The sequence below is a fragment of the Danio aesculapii genome, chromosome 12 (assembly GCF_903798145.1).
Source record: "Danio aesculapii chromosome 12, fDanAes4.1, whole genome shotgun sequence".
Lineage (NCBI taxonomy): Eukaryota > Metazoa > Chordata > Actinopteri > Cypriniformes > Danionidae > Danio > Danio aesculapii.
The window spans coordinates 12075761-12095423 of NC_079446.1; the positions used below are offsets into that span (position 1 = coordinate 12075761).

The following is a 19663-nucleotide window of genomic DNA, read 5'->3' on the forward strand; positions in this document are numbered from 1 at the left end:
TTGAATCGATGTCACGAGGAAGGAAGACGGTTCTGAAGGCAAAAGTGGGTCTAAACAGGTACTAGTAAGGTGTACCTAATAAAGTGGCCAGATAATATGTAGAATAACATTTACTGATTTAAGACTAGAATGTTTGAACAATTTTTTAACCTTCTAGAGATAAAACACGTAACTGTGACAGAGATAGAAAGAAGGGGGAAAAAAAGGAAAATTGAGTGTTTGGTGTGCAGAACGCTGTCCAGGGGAGGCTGACAGCGACAATACTGCTATTTATAAGCACTGCCAAGCCACGGATCCAAAGAGAAATGAGTGAAAAAAAAATGAATTCAAATGACTGATCTGGCAGTCGCAAAATTCCTGGAAGATGAAAATCGAAAAGAATCATGCATGAGCTTAAATGAAAATGTTCACCTCAAATAAACACCAAAAGAAGAAGTGAGCAACTGAAAGAGGGGCAGAGAGAGAGGGAAGAAAACGAGAACAAAGCGGTTAGTGTGAGATCTGCCTCATAGGTCAACCTCGAACTCTCCAGCCTAAAGAGAGAGAGAGCTTTAATAAAGACCCAACGCCACAGCCAGCACAACAGGCCTTGTGTTTGAAGGAGAGCTGTTAAATTCATTTACGGAGAAAACTTTGTCCCAAACTCGGTCCGCAAATAAGAAAGGGGGTGAAAAGGGGACAGAAGGAGTGAAAGAGAGAGAGAGATGGAGAGAGTGACACGGCCACTTACTGACCAACACAAAGGCAGCCGCAGCTTGGCAGTGACTGAATGCTGTCTCCTCGGCCTGCAGCCTCTGTATGATCTCACACACCAGTGAGAAACGCTTCACAAAGACTCCAGATTGAGAACCAAAGCCTGAAAAACTGTTTTATTCAATCTACACTGAAAAAAAATGTGAAAACTTAAATAACTTTAGTTTTTTCAGCTTAATTAAACAAGTCTAATTAAAGAGTCTAGAAATAAATTATATTTAAAAATAATAATTAATTGGATTTACTACATTTTTAGGGTAAGTGCTTGCAAACAATGAATATGTGCTAAATTTAAACAAACAAATTCAATTTATTAATGTCCAACTTAATTTGTTTGTTTAAGCTTGTTACCCCCCAAAAAATTGGTAAATCCTGTATAAGTTGATCCAGTTTTAAATGTTAACTTTTAATTGAGTTCTTTTGTGTTTAGTTAGTTTTCTGCCGTGTCTACCAGCTCAGAAAAGTTAACAAAACAGCACGGGCAGCACGGTGGCGCAGTGGGTAGCACAATCGCCTCACAGCAAGAAGGTCACTGGTTTGAGCCCCAGCTGGGTCAGGTGGGATTTCTGTGTGGTCCCCCAAAGACATGCGTTATAGGTGAGCTGAATAAGCTAAATTGGCTGTAGTGTATGTAAGTGTGTGCATAAGTGTAAGGGTGTTTCCCAGTGTTGGGTTCTGCCCTGGAAGAGCATCTTCTGTGTAAAAGATGTGCTGGATAAGCTGTGGTGACCCCAGATTAAGAAAGGGACTATGCCAGAATGAATGAATGAATAAATAAATGAATGAATGTATTTATTTATTTGGGGTGACACAGTGGCTCAGTGCTTAGCACTGTTGGCTCACAGCAAGAAGGTCGCTGGTTCGAGCCCTGGGTGAGTCAGTTGGCATTTCTGTGTGGAGTTTGTATGTTCTCCCTGTGTTCATGTGGGTTTCCTCCGGGTGCTCCAGTTTCCCCCACAGTCCAAAGACATGCACTATAGGTGAATTGTGTAGGCTAAATTGGCCGTAGTGTATGAGTGTGTGTGTGAGTAAAAAAGTGTGATGCTGTTTTCCAATACTGGGTTGCGGCTGAAAGTGCATCTGCTTCCAAAACAAATGCTGGAATAGTTGGCTTTCCGCTGTGATGACCTCTGAAATAGAGATTAATTTAAAGGAGAATGAATGAATGAATGTATTTATATGCCATATTTGACCTATTTGAAATGTGTGCGTTTTTATATGTAATCAGCAACCTTTTTTTACATTTGCCTGCCTCCAAGCAACCAATGGACTCCACTCTTCTTCTACCCTTTTTTGCAAACATATCTCAAATTGGCTAAGGGCTTGTATACTGCTGCATTGAGCGATCGTCGTGACCCACGGTGCATTTGTTGTCTTGTGCGTAGCTGTGCATTTATACTTCTGCGTGCTGTTTGTGTTGCTCTTAAATAACACTTCTAAAAAACTAGCTGGCAGTAGGTTATGTTATGTTCCTCTGTTTTTAGTTTCTTCGCAGGTGTTTTGTTTTTTTGAATGATACCTTCAGCTCGTGACCCTAAAATAACAATTCCAGTGACTTGTGACCTCCACTATCCTTGGAGGGGGTTATAAACATACAAACATTGCACACAGCGGTGCACACACACCAGTAGGAACTATATGAACGAGCTTACTGACAACACAAAAAAGTGCAACAGTCTAAAAACCACATAATTTTTGTAGTCAGTATTCATTTGTTTAGTTTAATATTAGCCTCACTTAATGAAAATTAGGCACGGGACGGTAACCGTATTCAAGGTATATCGCGGTTTGGAAAAGTCAAGGTATTGAAACCACCAAAATTATCTGTAATACCGTTTACAAGGTATGTGTATACATTTTTATTAACATTTTTTTAGGACAACAGTATCTCCAACGGAAAAGATATCCAAGGATGTCATTTTAAAAAGGAAAGAAATCAGTGTTTTTGAAACTAATGAAGACTGCAGAAGTCAATGATTTATTTTAATTATTTAGCCTGACATGTTTACTGTTACAAAATATTTTAAATCTTTCAAAAAATAAAGTTTATTGTTTTTAAAGAGGGAAAAAATTGTTGTTTTTTACCCAGACATTTAAAAAGAATATATTCCAAGCAGTAATCACAATACCGTGATACCGTGATATTTTTATCCAAGGTTATCATACTGTCAGAATCTTATACCGGCCCATGCCTAATAAAAATAGTGGCACAAGACTATACAGCACAAGACTATACTTGTTTTATCTTTGGAGACTACCGGAGCCTCTATGTTCAGTCGTGCCAGGGCCGGATTAACCAATGGGCATTATGGGCACAGGCACAGGGGCCCGTGCGCACTTGGGCCCCTGCGAGGGGGGGGGATGCCGATTTTAAAGTGTCTATTTAGGCTATCGCAAATAGCGCACCTCATTGGAATGAGCTACTTGAGTGATTCCTGCCAATCACCTTTGATTGACAGAGACAACATAACTAAAGAGAGCAACAAACAGCAGCGTGAGTGGCAACATGTTTTGACGCGATCAATCATGAACCCGATTCGAATCCAGCGTCTGATGAACTCATTCTTCTTTTTTCCCCCATATCAGATTTTGCCTACTCTTCATCACGTGGAAGACAAGTAGGAATCATTAATAAGTGTTTGTATTATAGAAGACTCAGATTCATAGAGCTGGATTGGAGAGGTGTTATATCCAAACCACATGCATTATAAGTTTGTAGAAGTTATACATTAAAAATACCCTTAAATATAAGTTTTTGTACTGCTTCAGTCCATTAATTTTCACTAGTTGTATTAGTATATTTTTTTTAAAGGATGCTTTAAATGCTTTAAAAATTAGTAAAATTTCTGTAGACTAGAAATATACGTACCGTATATTGTTTACTTTAAAAAAAACGCGGGCAATACATTATAGATTAGTTTTATTTTTTTAAATATTTTGTTATTCTTATTTTTTTATTTAACAATAGGGGTGTGACCAGGTAGGGGGCCTGCAAGACATTGTGCCCAGGGGCCTGGTCATGGCCTTTATTTGTAATGTATATGAGTGCTGTAAAGGTGTTAAATTTACCATTGTACTGTAAAATTAATCTGTTGCAACTAACACTATTGCTGTGTCATTAATCTAGCGTAATAACCCCAGGGGCTGCAATTCAATAGAAAAAGAGTTGAAAGGGTGATGGCTTTATACTTTTATAGTGTTTTGGCACAGTCTACTTCAATTTTTCAAAACAGCAATGCGCCAACAATGCACCTTCACACACCTCCTTTATAGACCAGCACACCCATGAGTCCACAAAGTGGCACAAATGGATTCGCTTTTTAAACAATGTGGCGCAAAATGTGAAAATTAGGTTTGCGCTGGTCTGAAAATAGCAACACATCATGCCGAACACATCTTGTGCCTTATTGCGCCAGGTGTATAATAAGGCCCATCGAATTTTTACTAAGACCCTAAATAATCAAATCAAGTTGTGCAAAATGGACATTCGATGTCACCTTTAATGATAATGCTAATGTTAATGCACATTTTGAAGTATTGCATGAAAAATTAAGCTTGCTTGAGGTGATTTTGGACTTGTTATTTTTGAATTCTTTTTGTGAATAATAGGAGATGGAAATGCATCTGTCAGCCATTTAAACAACTAGATAGATTCGCACCTAATTGGCATTTTTTTCTTATTTTTTGCAAACTTTAAAAAGATTTGCTTCATGTTAGGATGGAAAGCCCAGCTAGTAATACTGAAAGTACATTATACTTATTCTATCACTCATTCATTCATTCATTTCTGAAATTGTGAATTGTATACTTTTTCAAACTCTAAATGTAGTCTTTCACACAACTTTCACACAAAACATAGTCTTCTGTCTTATTTATTAAAAGATGCACAGTACATATTGTTCCACTCTAGGGTTTAATAAAGACTGAATTGAACAGAAAATTAAAAGTGGCGCTTTATGGCACAGCAGGATTTTGAACAGAGCCATCACTAAGAAACTAACAATAACCATCATTTGTAGTGGTTTTAATGATTACAATGGGAATTGCACTGCTTTTAATGGAAACTCTAATTGTCCCTGTGGGTGATGCCTTCCATTGATGGCATGTTAAAACCACTATCTCCCAATAGAATAGTTCCCAAAACAAACTAGAAACCTTTAAAAGGAGCTGGATTTAATGGAGGGAAGTTTGTGTTTGTGATGTTATTAATGAAATTTAATGAGGAAACCAACTTAATGTTTTCTGTTTTTATTAGCACTGTGAAAAATATTTTTTTGACAATGTTGTTGTCTGTGTATATCAGAAATGCATAGATGGAACAATAATTCTACTTAAGACACCTATAAAGAGACTTAGGTTAACAACTGCATGAATGATTGAAATAAAAGAGGATGTTTGCTACTGTACTTTAAATGAGTACAAAGATATTTTTCTTTCCATAATAACTTCTGAGAAAGATCCTTTTTTGGTACTTCTTTCTACAATTTTAGTACATCATTGTTGTGTAAAATAATCACAAAATTCTATATCATGTATTTTTTTATATACAAATTATGTATCACAGTATGGCAACTTTTAAATAATTTACTGTAATATGAACTGTATCATACTTATGACAGTTATGTAGTATTCATTAATTCATTCATTTTCCTTCAGCTTAGTCTCTATTTCAGAGGTCGCCACAGTGGAATGTACTGCAAATTATTCCAGCATATGTTTTACGGATGCCCTTCCAGTCGCACCCCAGTACTGGGAAACACCCATACACACTCATTCACACAATCATACACTACAGCCAGTTTAGTTTATTTAATTTATACTGTATATAGCACATGTCTTTGGACTGTGGGGGAAACTAGAGCACCTGGAAGAAACCCACGCCAAAACGGGGAGAACATGAAAACTCCAAACAGAAATGCCAACTCGAACCAGAAACCTTCTTGTCATGAGGCGACAATGCTAACCACTGAGCCACCATGCCAGTTATGTAATGTTACTGTATTTTAAAGCGTTTACTGTATTATTACAGTACTGCTGGCAGTAAATTACTGTAGATTCTCCAGGAAATTGTTAACAATGACTGTTAAGTACTTTTTTCTCTGAAATACTATGCTAATGTTTAGATTGGTTTACATATATATCATAGATGTTCATCAATGAAATGTCCAGTTAGTGGTGCTAAAATATGAATGCTCTATAGCATTTGAAATGAACTTATCAAACCAGACTCATTCTGAAAATGTACCGCGAAATACATTTCTGGAGTGCGGAAAATATGTCGTAGGAGCTATGTTTTTTTGCAGGTTTTGTTTTCGCGAATCCACCAGAGGACGCTGTTTACGCTTTTACAGATCTCAAATTTCTCTCGCGAGTGCCATTCTCACCTGCTGTTCTCATTCAAATCCACCAGAGGCCGCTATTGACTGACTGACTAAATAACCGATCAACTGACCCACCCTCCTCCTCCCCTAAACCCAACCGATAGTGTTTTCAAAAGCACTGATTGACCCGCCCACCCCCTTCCCTAAACCCAACCAAAAAAACAATCCAGAAAAAAAAGCCCACATTTTCAGATTTTACCACTTCTCACCATGTTATTCACTTGTTCATTTTATTTTTTAGCTTCTGTTTCTGTCTTTTCTGGAACCGTTTTTTGCCAGACTCAAACCCCATTGTCGTGGTCAACTTCTTTCTGCGTCTCAAGTCTGCAAACATACCTTGCGAGCTAACTGGACAAACTGGTAACAGCGGGAAAGACATCCATATGGGGTAGGCAGTCAGCTGGTAAGCACAAAAAGGAACGATGTCATACCGTCCCATAGCCTTCATTTTAAAGACGAAATGCAGCCATACATACTTCTGGCTACGTAATTCGCAATCTCCAGAAATGTATATAGAGCTACGTTTTTAGAATGAGCCTATATTGCACTAATCACCTCTTAATTGTTTGTGTGAATTATTATTGGGACTAATCTAGCTCCATATGTTTTTGCATATACTGCTAAACATCTCCTTTTGCATTTCCACAGAAAAAGGAAATCATACCTCTTTGAAACAACAACAGGAATGTCAATTCAGTTTTTTCTATGAAATCTGACCCAGCTCCTGGTGGCGTTACATTGATTTCCCTTTCTCTTTTAAACATGCATCTGCATTCCTCTTTTCTCTTCAGCAATCATTAACAGAGTGCAGGATGATTGTGAGTTTGGTTCTCACAAAGAGCCTCGAACAAGCCTCTGTTTCTCTGTGGGTTTTTACTAGCTATCAATGATACTGACATATACACAACAAAATCAACCACTCGCTTTCTATTCATAGGTCAGCTATTTTTACTCTTATCACATACAGGAGAGGTCGAATCATGTTTTTGCGTTCTTTGCATCTGAAGGATTCACACCTCTCTCTCTCTCAAATGCATCTTGAGAGCTCAGGTTCACGCTTTTTTCATTATTACTTAATGAACATTTATATTTAGGTATATAGTCTAAGATGGTTGGCGTCACAGTGGTGCAGTGGGTAGCATGATCGCCTCACAGTAAGAAGGTTGCTGGTTCGAGCCTCGGTTGGGTCAGTTGGCATTTCTGTGTGGAGTTTGCATGTTTTCTCTGTGTTCGCGTGGGTTTCTTGAATAAGCTAAATTGGCCGTAGGGTATGTGTATTAATGCATGGGTGTTTCCCAATGTTGGGTTGTGGCTGGAACGGCATCCGCTGCACAAAACATGTGCTGGATAAGTTGGCAGTTCATTCCGCTGTGGTGGCCCCTGATTAATGAAGGGACTAAGCCGAAAAAAAATGAATGAATGAATAGTTTAAGATGATCGTGTTAATCTAACAATGGAGTTACGTAAATGTATTTTAGCACACTGTAATAATGTTGGAACTCAGTTTCACACAGTTCCTTCATGTTGACCCAACACAAACTGATTAAGTTGTGTTCAAATGTAAGTGGATTGAACATAAAACTATTAGGTTTTCCCAAAAACTAATCAAGAATTGTGTTTTCAGCTCATTTTAAACAAGTACAAGCACCAAAATAAATTAAGTGCAAAAGCATTTTTAGCAGGGACGTGCACACATAGGGCTCAACCTGTGCAGTGCACATGCCCTTTTTAGTCTTGGAGATAAAGTGCCCTTTAAAATGATCTGAAGTGCCCTCAAAAGACAACAAAATGTTTACTTCACAGATCAGTTAAGATCAGATACAGTTTATTTTACTTTTGCAATGTGATAAAATGTGTTTCTGTGCCTCAAATTGTCCCAATAAATTTAACCAAACTTAATTTTTTTTCATTAGAAATAGGCAATTACAAATAAAAGACATTTGAGAAATGACATTTAAAATAAAATGCAGTTCAACATTTGAATGAACTAAAATTCAATCAATATATTGTTTATTCACATTGAACAATAATTTTATTTAATTTGTTTATATATTTGATTTATTTTTATTTCTTGGCAAATTTGGCTGTACTCTTTAATCATAAAAAAGTATATACACTTGACGTCAGAATTATTAGCCCCCCTGAAATATAAGCCCCGCTGTTTATTTTTTTCCCTAATTTTTGTTTAACGGAGAGAAGATTTTTTTTTCCAACACATTTCTAAACATAATAGTTTTAATAACTAATTTCTAATAACTGATTTATTTTGTCTTTGCCATGATAACAGTACATATTATTTTACTATATATTTCAAGACACTAGTATTCAGCCTAAAGTGACATTTTAAAGACTTAACTAGGTTAATTAGGTTAACTAGGCAGGTTAGGGTTATTAGGCAAGTTATTATTTTTATATAGTATATATAGTTAGTATATATATATATTCATTGACTAATAATAATAATAACCAATTTTATTTGTAATGCGCTTTTCTCAAACTCAAAATGTTACATTCATTTTAAAAAACATTGTATTTAATATAATTTAAACAAAGTTAAACAAAATTAAACATAAATGTATTTTAATTGGGTTTAGAAAATCCATAAATTATAATAATACTTTTGAATCAAATTACTGTTTTTAAAAGTATTTTTAAAGATATAGTTCACCCAAAACTGACATGTCTGTCATCATTTATTCACACTCCACTTGTTCCAAAAGGGTTTGACTTTCTGCGTTTGACTTTTCAAATGGGTTTCTGTTGAACACAAAAGTAGATATTTTGATAAATGTTGAAAACTAGTAACCATTGACTTCAATATTTGTTTTTTCTGCTATGAAAGTCAATGGTTACTGACTTCTAACATTTTTCAAAATATCCTCCTTTGTGTTCAACAGATATAAGGCAACCCGTTTGTGGAAAAAGTAAACAGTGAGCACATTTTCATTTTTGGGTGAGCTATCCCTTATGCTGTCATTGGTAAGTATGTCAGTTCTATGTTTATCTATAATAACATTAACTGATTAAAGCTATTAGTTACTTAAGTTGTTAGTAAGTACTAGCTTTTAACAGTTAATGTTATTATATATAAACATATTTACCCAGCAGTTATATTATTAGCCCACTTTGAAATTTTTTTTTTTTTTCAAATATTTCCCAAAAGATGTTTAACAGAGCAAGGAAATTTTCACAGTATGTCTGATAATATTTTTTTTATTCTGCGGAAAGTCTTAATAATAATAATAAAAATAATAAAAATAATAATAAAAAATAAAAAAAACATTTTATGGTCAAAATTATTAGCCCCTTTAAGCTATTTTTTTCCAGATCAACAGAACAAACCATCGGTATACAATAACATGCCCAATTACCCTAACTTGCCTAGTTAATCTAATAAACCTAGTAAGGCCTTTAAATGACATGGCAAAGATAAAATAAATCAGTTATTAGAAAACTATTTATTTAGAGTTATTAAAACTATTATGTTCAGAAATGTGTTAAAGAAATCTCTCTGTTAAACAGAAATTGGGTAAAAAATAAACGGGGGGGCTAATAATTCAGGGGGGCTAATAATTCTGACTTCAACTGTATGTGATGTGTATGTGCATATTTCGATTTTTAAACAGCCAATTGCCAACAAGGCGGTTCATTCCGCTGTGGTGACCCCTGATCAATAAAGGGACTAAGCTGAAAAGAAAATGAATTGCCTAACCTCATCCTGATCTCCATCCAGCAGGCCAGCTGAGCTGATCCGACATATTGTCAGAGGTGTGTTTATTACATCAGTCATGGATGTCAGCGACAGGTCAGCGTTTGCCCAGGACAAATGTCACACCAAATCAAAAAGAGGAAGCGCTTGCGAGAGAAAGAGATGCCAAGACAAACGGACTGACAGTCTGGATTATGTTATATCAGCTCATTCAGTCTGAGTAGACTCTACAGAAAACAGCCACCAAGGCATCTAGAGAAGCCAAGAATAAAAGCCGGAGCGATAAAATGTATGCCACTCATTCATTCACTGCAGCTCAACACATACACCAGTCCCCAGGCCACCATTTTAGGCTAACCAGACCCCTGCCACTCACTCCAGTGAACAGTAAAGAGATCATTCATCCAAAATCATGAAAACTCTGTCAGCATTTACTCACCCTTTAATTGTTTTAAACCTTTATGAGCTTCTTTCCTTTGTTAAACACAAAAGTAGATATTTTGAAAAATGCTGAAAACCCATTGACTTCCATAGTATTTGTTTTTCCTACTATGGAAGTCAATGGTTCTCTCAGTTATTCTGCTGCAAAAAAAAAGATCCTGAAAATATGGCTGGATCCAACTACTCCAGCTGAACTTACTTGGAAATTCTACATGCTGTACATTATTAGTTAGGAATAGACCACAGCTAAAATAAATGTCAGTGACGGCAGGAAAACAATACAATTTTGGTTATTAATGAGATTACATCAGACCTATTTCAATCGTGATAATGAACATATTCTACCACTATTATTGTTTTTATTATAATCTACATCTCTGTTGTATATTACATACAATTCCTCTTTTTTCTGTGATGAACATGGGTGGATCTATGGCTTCACTGTAAATACTGTAGTTCTAAATCTAAAATGTTCAATAAGTAAAAGAATATAAAAGTTTGTTTCTTTAAATACAGTTCATTATAAATATTCAAGTATTCTTTTTTAATGCAGCTCTCAGCATAATTGAATACAGCCCATTTTGAAAATGAATTTTTTATCCATTTCTCATTGAATATAGGCAATGTATTTTGGTGCGTTTGAACAAAACAGGTTATTAAACAGATGTATTTATTAAAATATTATTTTAGTCACCAAACATATTTAGAAATTGAAAGATGATGCAATTCAAGCAAAATATAGCAAAAAAAATTAGAACCTATAAAATTTCAACTAAATTTTTCATATTTTTTATATTTGTATTTATTATTTTCCTATAGGGGCAACGCAGTGGCGCAGTAGGTAGTGCTGTCGCCTCACAGCAAGAAGGTCGCTGGTTCGAGTTTCTCTGTGGAGTTTGCATGTTCTCCCTGCGTTAGTGTGGGTTTCCGCCGGGTGCTCTGGTTTCCCCCACAATCCAAAGACATGTGGTACAGGTGAATTGGGTAGGCTAAATTGTCTGTAGTGTATGAGTGTGAATGAGTGTGTGGATGTTTCGCAGAGATGGGTTGTGGCTGGAAGGGCATCCGCTGTGTAAACCAAATGCTGGATAAGTTGACGGTTCATTCCGCTGTGGCGACCCCAGATTAATAAACGGACTAAGCTGACAAGAAAATAAATGAATGAATGAATTTTACTATAACATATAAATTTGTGTGTACTCATTTTTGGACTATAATCGTTAGTTATTTTGTTAGATTAGCTCCAGATTTGGCTTCAGTACTGACTAATCTACTGTATATGCACAAATATAATATTGTATAGTTTCCTATTAAAAATATGAATTTAAAAGAGAGATTTGTGAGGAGCGTACTTATATATGCTAAGCATTGTATATACATAAACATTATCTGATTTAAAAAATGGATGATGTCCAAACTTTCCATATTTCTAATGTTGAATTAATATACAAAATATATATATATATAAGAAAATGTTTCCCTCTGTCATCTCAAATCTCATTTGAATTTCATATCTGGTTATGAGATCTGTGGTGGTGTCATAAGAGAATATTTTCCAGTGAATTGTTTAAATTTTTATGTGTTCCCCACATAAAACCATCTTATGACTCCATAAGCCATGGAAAATATAGCACACAAGTTATAGATTAGTATTATGATACTGATGTATATTATAAAAGGCTTTGTTGGTAGTTTTAGAGATCGATAGACTTTAAACAACCCAATAAAGGGTATTTTAAAAATCACTTCAACAATTCTGATAAATCTGAATAACATAAACAGGGAGTATTGATGTATTAAATTAATTCATCGTTATTTTGTAGTTCAAAAGGTTTGAAGAATTGCATGTGACCACAAAATCAATCTTATGTTGTATAAGTATGTTTTTGACAAAAGCTAAAAATACATTGTATGTATCAAAATGATTGATTTTTCTTTTATTCGTCATTATTATATTATGTAAAGATCAGGATTTATTAAAATATTTAGTAAATCTATTACTGTAAATATATCAAAACTTAATATTTGATCATTTGTACAACTTTGAACACTAATTTCTCCGTTTTTAGATTGTTTAACCCTCAGATTCCAGATTTACAAATAATAGTATCTTGGCCAAATATTGTCCTGTAGCCTGACAAATTTAACCTCAATAGAAAGCTTATTTCATCGACTTTTATGTAATGCATCAATTGTTAAACTGTTTCCAATAATTGACACTTATGACATGGCATAGGCTGGTATAAAATTCTGACGGTATGATAACCTGGATAAAAATATCAGGGTTTTATGGTATTGTGATTATTCAGTCATTCATTTTCTTTCGGCTTACTCCCTTTATTAATCTGGGGTCGCCACAGCGGAATGAACCGCCAACTTATCCAGCATATGTTTTACGCACCAGATGCCCTTCCAGCTGCAACCCATCACTGGGAAACATCCATACACACTCATTCACACACATACACTATGGACAATTCACCCATAGCGCATGTGTTTGGACTGTGGGGGAAACCGGAGCACCTGGAGGAAACCCACGCGAACATGGGGAGAACACACAAACTCCACACAGAAACACCTGACCCAGCAGGGACTCAAACCAGCAACCATCTTGCTGTGAGGCGAATGTACTACCCACTGCGCCACCACGTAGCCAGTATTGTGATTACTTCTCTAAAATATATTCTTTTTAAATGTCTGGGTAAAAAAACTAAAACTTTTTTCCCCTTTAAAAAAATATTTTATTTTGAGAAACATTTAGTGTGGTTTATTTATAAAATAATTTCGAGAGGATCACATGCTTATGATCAACACGGCTGGCACCTCATTAGCTCTGTAATCAGCTCTATTAGATGATTACGGAAGCATTATAAATAACCAGAGTTTTTCACTCCAGTTTTCTTTGTCTTGAAATACCCCCCCTCCACCCCTACTTCCCACCTTTTTTCGTATAGGGCGACACGGTGGCCCAGTGGCTAGCACTGTTGCCTCACAGCAAGAACACCGCCGGTCCAACCTCCTATCGGGCAGGTTGGTGTTTCTGTGCGAAGTTTCTATGTTCTCCCTGTGTTCGCGTTGGTTCCCCCGGGTTCCCCGGTTTCCTCCCACCGTCCAAAAACATACACCATAGCCAATCGACTAAACCAAATTATCACCCAAGACAACCTTAGTTTACACTTCTCTCACGGCGACAAGCAGGGGAGTTCTCGAGACCTACCTGAGCTCGAACTACCCTCTCGCCATTCTATCTTTCATTCTATCATTCTATCGCCATTATTACGAGCTCAGGGCTCTCTCCCGGGACAGCATGCCAATTACGCTTTATTGATTATCAGCTAAGTGTGAACTCTTGGATAATATTTTGGAAAAGTAAACATGTCAGGCTGAATAATTCAAATGAATCATTGACTTCTGCTGTCTTCATTTGTTTCAAAAACACAGATTTCTTTACCATTTAAATTGCATGTTTGGAGATCTTTTCTGCTGGAGATACTGTTGTCCTAAAACACACAAAAAAAAACCTAAATAAAAAAATCTTACACATATCTTAGGAACGGTATTACAGATCATTTTGTCGGATTTAAAATCTTGACTTTTCCAAACCGTGATATACCTTGAAAACGGTTATCGTCCCATGCCAACTTATGACCGGTTTTGTTGTCCAGGGTCATAAATAATAGTTATTGAAATGGAAATGAACAATGCAAAGTTAATAATGCAAAGGCCCCTGGTTGAGAAATGCTATAGGTGGACAGTTGCATCCAGTAGAAAAATTAGTTTGCAATTTTTTGAAGGTGAGTAAATGATGACATCATTTTAATTTGTGGTGAAATACTCCTTTGAGGTGTAAACTCACCTTAATGGGTTGAACACTGAATTTAATTTTCCTGCTTGGGGGCGGCTCCTCCTCCGCAGGTAATCCAGCAATCTCAGAGCAGCTGGACTCTGGCTCATACTCTTCATCTTCTTCCTCCTCATCCTCCAGCTGGCTGCCAGCAGAGTCTTCTCCTACAGCACTGTAGGCACTGATATCCACCAAATCAGCAGTGGAGAAACCCTTCTGCTGAGTACCATCATCATCCTCGGTCTTACTGACCCCCACTGACCGTCCATCCTCAGCGTCCCTCTCCACAGCCTCTCCATTAGAACTGACTCCACTGTTGCCTAAACTGTGGAGATCTGCTGAAATAAGAGTACCTTTAGCTTCTGTGGCGTTGGCTTGTTCTGGCTTACATTTGGAGTCTTGAGTCGCGAATTCACTGGCACTACATTCATCTCCTGTTTGCTTCTCTTCCACCGATGTGAGACTGTCCTGGAGCTCAGAGGCTCCGTTAAGGCTGCTGAACCTCCCGTCTTGTTCCTCCTGGTGCTGGTTAACCCCATCCTCTCTGCTGGCCCCCAGAGGAGAGGCGCGAGCGCGTTTGGAGATGATTTTGGAGTTGAGCGAGCCAACGCGGCCGCGCAGAGGCAAGGGCAGCGGGGGCGTGTTGGAGAGCCGGTGCAGGTTGTTCCGCAGCTCGGCGGCCCGCTCGAACACCGCGCTCAGCTGGCTGACGGTGGGCGACACGGCCTCGCCGGTGCCTCCGATCGCGTCCAGGCTATCCAGCGACTCCGTGCTGCCATTAAAGCGCGCGACCACATCCAAACGCGACGCGTCCTGAAATCCAGCGGCGCGCTCTTTCTTGAGCAGGACGCGATTCGACGCAGCCTGCTTCTCCTGGTTCTGCTCGAAGATCTTCCGCGTCTCCTGCAGCTTGGAGTACCTGCAGGGCGACGCGTCAGATTTGCCGTCAAAGCGGTTGACGCGCTCGGAGACGCTGGACCCGAGTTTGAGCAGCGCGCTGTGGTCCACGTTCTCGTTCAGGCTGCCGGCCCTCGGGAGCGTCAAACGCACCGCTTTCCCGTCGCCGTTTGCCCTCTGCGGGTCTTCAGATTCGGTGGGTGAGGATGCGCCCATTTGCATGAACATGTTCTTGATGCGGTGCACGTTCGAGCCGTACGTGCGGCCGCGGCTAGTGGGCTTCGGCTTGCCATCCTGCGCGTCGCCGTTATTTAAGATGTCGTTGGCCGGCTTCAGCGCTTGAATCCCCGCCGCCTCGTACGCGTTGCGGTGCGGAGAGGGGCTGCGGAGCGCGGTGCTGCTCGCGGGCTTGGAGGAGGATGAGGATTCGGTCTTCATCATGGTCTGTTAGGCAGCTTCTTCCAGGCGATGCGATAACAGCATCTCTGAGTCGTTAACCCAGACGTTTCTGTCAGGATAAACCCGTCACCGGTGAACAATAATGTGCACTGGAATATGACGGAGAAGAGCGCGGTGAATTAATGCCCACGAATGCGTGCGGAGTGTCCGTCAGCAGCGGCATGGCTATAGCAACGCACCATCTTCCCGTCTGTGGAAAAAACCCGCTGATAAATTTCTAAATCGCACATGCGTTTACGAAAAACTAAAGGAGAAAGTGGAGCAGCGATGCGCCCTGGATTTGCGCGACAGATTGTGCGTTTTTAATCCGGATCGTTTTGATCTCTTGATGTAGTCAGCTGCAGATTCTGCCTTTCCCACTGATGCTGCAGCAGCGCAGGAGGAGATACAGGGTCATAGAGCGCGTCTCTTTTCACACCCTCTCAGCACAGTCATGTTTATGGGGTCACACTTTTATTTCCCCACACAAGGCTTTTCGAATCACCCCTGACACATAACAATAACAATAAATCATGTGCTGGCACGTCAGTTTTGTTGGAGGGTTTATGGATTATATTATATTATATTATATTATATTATATTATATTATATTATATTATATTATATTATCATTCATTAATTTTCCTTCAGCTTAGTCCCTTTATTTATCAGGGGTTGGCACAGCGGAATGAACCACCAACTTATCCAGCATGTGTTTTACGCAGCAGATGCCCTTCCAGCTGCAACCCATCACTGGGAAACACCCACACTCTCACTTACAAACTCATACACTACGGCCAATTTAGCTTAATAAATTCACCAGCTCCTGAGGCGAAAGTACTAACCACTGAGCCACTGTGCCGCTTATATTTTTCATTCGTTTGTTCATTCATTTTCTTTTTGGCTTAGTCCCTTTATTAATCTGGGGTCGCCACAGTGGAATGAACCGCCAGCTTATCCAGCATATGTTTTACGCAGCTTATCCAGCATATGTTTTACACAGCAGATACCCTTCCAGCTGCAACCCATCACTGGGAAACACCCATACACACTCATACACTACGGACAGTTAAGCCTACTCAATTCACCTATACCGCATGTCTTTGGACTTGTGGCAGAAACCGGAGCACCTGCTAACTCCACACAGAAACACCAACTAACCCAGCCGAGACTCGAACCAGTGACCTTCTTGCTGTGATGTGAACGTGCTACCCACTGCGCCACTGTGCAGCCCCGCTTATATTATATATATATTTTTTTAAATTGTTGGTCATTGTACACATAAATGAGACAGCAGATGAAAGATGATTTTTTTGGCAATTGTGTTGTGTCTGAGTTTTGAAGAGAGTTCTGAGTTCTGTTTGAATAGAGAGACAGGTAATAAAACACATTAAACTATGTATTCTCTTTTTGCAACATTCATTGTCATAATTCCACAACAACGGTAATACATTTCTATAATTTGCGCCTAATACCGCATTTCTATCTATTATTCTTTGAAACTTCTTAATAGACTATTAACTGAGACCCTGAATCACAAAATCATTCTTTTGCTGCAGGGTAAATTTTGGGCAATAGCCAAAAAATACACTGTGAGAGTCATAAATATAGATTTTTCTTTTAAGCCAAAAAAATTATTAGAATATTAGATCATGTCATCATTACCCTGCAGCCCAAGACTGGTAGCTAAGTAGGGCTGAGCCTGGTCAGCACCTTGATGGGAGACCACATGGGAAAACTAGGTTGCTGTTGGAAGCGGTGTTAGTGAGGCCAGCAGGGGGCACTCAACCTGTGGTCTGTGTGAGTCCTAAAACCCCAGTAAAGTGAAGGGGAAAATATACTGTCAGTGGGCGCCGTCTTTCAGATAAGACCGAGGTCCTGACTCTCTGTGGTCATTTAAATCCCATGGAACTTTTCGTAAAGAGTACCGGTGTAACCTCGGTGTCCTGGCCAAATTCCCTCTCGGCTCTTAACCATCATGCCCTTCCAATCATCCCCATCCACTGAATTGGCTCTGTCACTGTCTCTCCACTCCACCAATAGCTAGTGGGAGGTAAGCACACTGGCGCCATTGTCCTGTGGCTGCCGTCGCATCATCCAAGTGGATGCTGCACACTGGTGGTATGGAGAGACCCCTCTCATGACTGTGAAGCACTTTGGATGGCCATTAACAATAAATGCGCTATATAAAACATACTGGGATGTGAAAATAAGGGATATGCCCACCATAATAAGGGATCTCCCCCCCCCCCCCCCCCCCCCCAATAAAATCCCAGAATTACTAAATATGTTCATCTGGAGCTGTTTAATTGTAATTAAACAGTTAAACTGTCAGTAACATGTTTTATTATTATTATTTACAGAAGAAAAAATAAAAAGTATACATTAGCAGCAAATAAATTAGCAAACAGTTCAGCTATTAAAATGAATAGATATTATAAAGAAACAGAATCGTGTTATCAAATCTCATTAATCTTTTCTTCACTGTATAACTTACACATTCTGAATAAAGAGCAATGAATGAATCTCATTTTTTGGATTTTTTGTTTGATTACATTAAATAACAAAGGTGTCACTTTAAAAAAAGCACACACCTAACATTAAAATGAAAGCATTCGACTGCTTTCCTAACTGTTTATGCTCATTTAGGACAAAATTAGCTGTGGTTAAAAAAAAAAAAAACACCACGATCAACATCTTTAGATGTTATTATTATATATTATGTGTATATGTCTGTTTAAGCACACACCCAAAATGCAGACTTTTGCTCCGCTGCAAATCACGTTTACACAGAAATCCTTTTGGGAAACAGCATCTGTTTATCACTATGGAGCGCATTATCTGACAGTCAAGCACCGCTTTGTGACTGTTTTGAGGGTTGCATATGAGGGGCGACGTCTCCTATAATGAAAATGAAGGGAATCCCGCCGTTTTCATATTTATTTCAAAGTGTTTTAATGCCTAAATATAACGAAAGCACAGAACAGACTCACATTTAAGAGTCTTGTCTTGGGAGCGGTCCCTGGTGGTTTTGCGGAATGTATTGCATATAGCGAGGATCGCTCTTTAATGTTTATTGTTACCCTTCATAGAAAGACTGAAAATACGGGAGAAATACAGGAAAATACCTTCATGGGATGATAGCGGGATAGAACTGGAAAATATGGGAAAGGGTTGACAGGTATGGCATATGCATGGCAGGTATAAATACGTTACATTACACTACATTTATGTTCCATGAAGATGCTTTCATAAAATTCCTACAAATATATCAAAACACAAATTTGATTCGCTCCATTGCACATTATTTACAACTTTAAATATTTTTTCATATATATTTTCTTTATATTTAGATTTTATGTACCCTCCGAATTCATTCATTAATTAATTTCCTTTAGCTTAGTCCCTTTTTTTCACCAGGGGTCACCACAGCAGAATGAACCACCACTATCCAGCATATGTTTAACACAACGGATGTCCTTCCGGCTGCAACCCAGTACTGAGAAACATCCATACACTCTCACATTCACACAGATACACTACGGACAATTTAGTTTATTCAATTCACAGATAGCGAATGTCTTCGGACTGTGGGGGAAACCGGAGCACCCGGAGCAAACCCATGCCAACACAGAGAAAACACGTAAACTCCACACAGAAATGCTAACTGGTCCTGCCGGGACTTAAACCAGCGATCTTCTTTCTTCTCAGAACAAAGCAAAGAACTTATTTAGCAAACTTTAAGTTTTGTGGTTCAACTGTAAACGTGTTTGTATGAAAATAAAGACTAAATCAAGATTACAACACAAGACTGACCCCCGCTTACCCTCCGATGCACCAGGCGGCAGTACAACATCAAATTATTTGTCCGCTACCAAAAGCAAAACAGGGACGAAAAGCACACTGGCACACTCATTCACACGTGGAAACTGGTGCGATAACAACTACAATCAAAGGTATGGAAGTATTCTTACAGTTGTATCTGGACGCATAGAAAATATCACAACATTTGATCGTTAGCTATTTCGCACGACCTGTAAAACCTGACGATAAACACAGAAAGTGTTCTAGGCTAGCATCCCAGACTCACAGCATCGCTCTATTCAATGCTAAACAGACCATTTGAATAATTAGAAATGTGTTTATCTCTGTTTTTGGTGTAATAAATATTCATGTCATTTTTGAGACGTGTGTATTATT

At 38.4% G+C, this 19663-nt stretch overlaps 2 protein-coding genes across 4 annotated transcripts in view; one reads left to right on the forward strand and one right to left on the reverse strand.

The window, feature by feature from the left end:
• The window catches only part of ppp1r9bb (protein phosphatase 1, regulatory subunit 9Bb), a 54881-nt gene extending 39046 nt beyond the window's left edge, over window positions 1–15835 (reverse strand). For both annotated transcript variants that reach the window (XM_056469696.1, XM_056469695.1), the window contains exon 1: window positions 14141–15835. In XM_056469696.1, coding sequence (XP_056325671.1) covers window positions 14141–15466 — 1326 coding nt within the window. In that variant the 5' untranslated portion in view covers window positions 15467–15835. The remainder of the gene's footprint in view (window positions 1–14140) is intronic.
• Window positions 15836–19336: 3501 nt separating this feature from the next.
• The window catches only part of heatr1 (HEAT repeat containing 1), a 77333-nt gene continuing 77006 nt past the window's right edge, over window positions 19337–19663 (forward strand). For both annotated transcript variants that reach the window (XM_056469176.1, XM_056469177.1), the window contains exon 1: window positions 19337–19419. The gene's annotated coding sequence lies outside the window, so the exon portion shown is untranslated. The remainder of the gene's footprint in view (window positions 19420–19663) is intronic.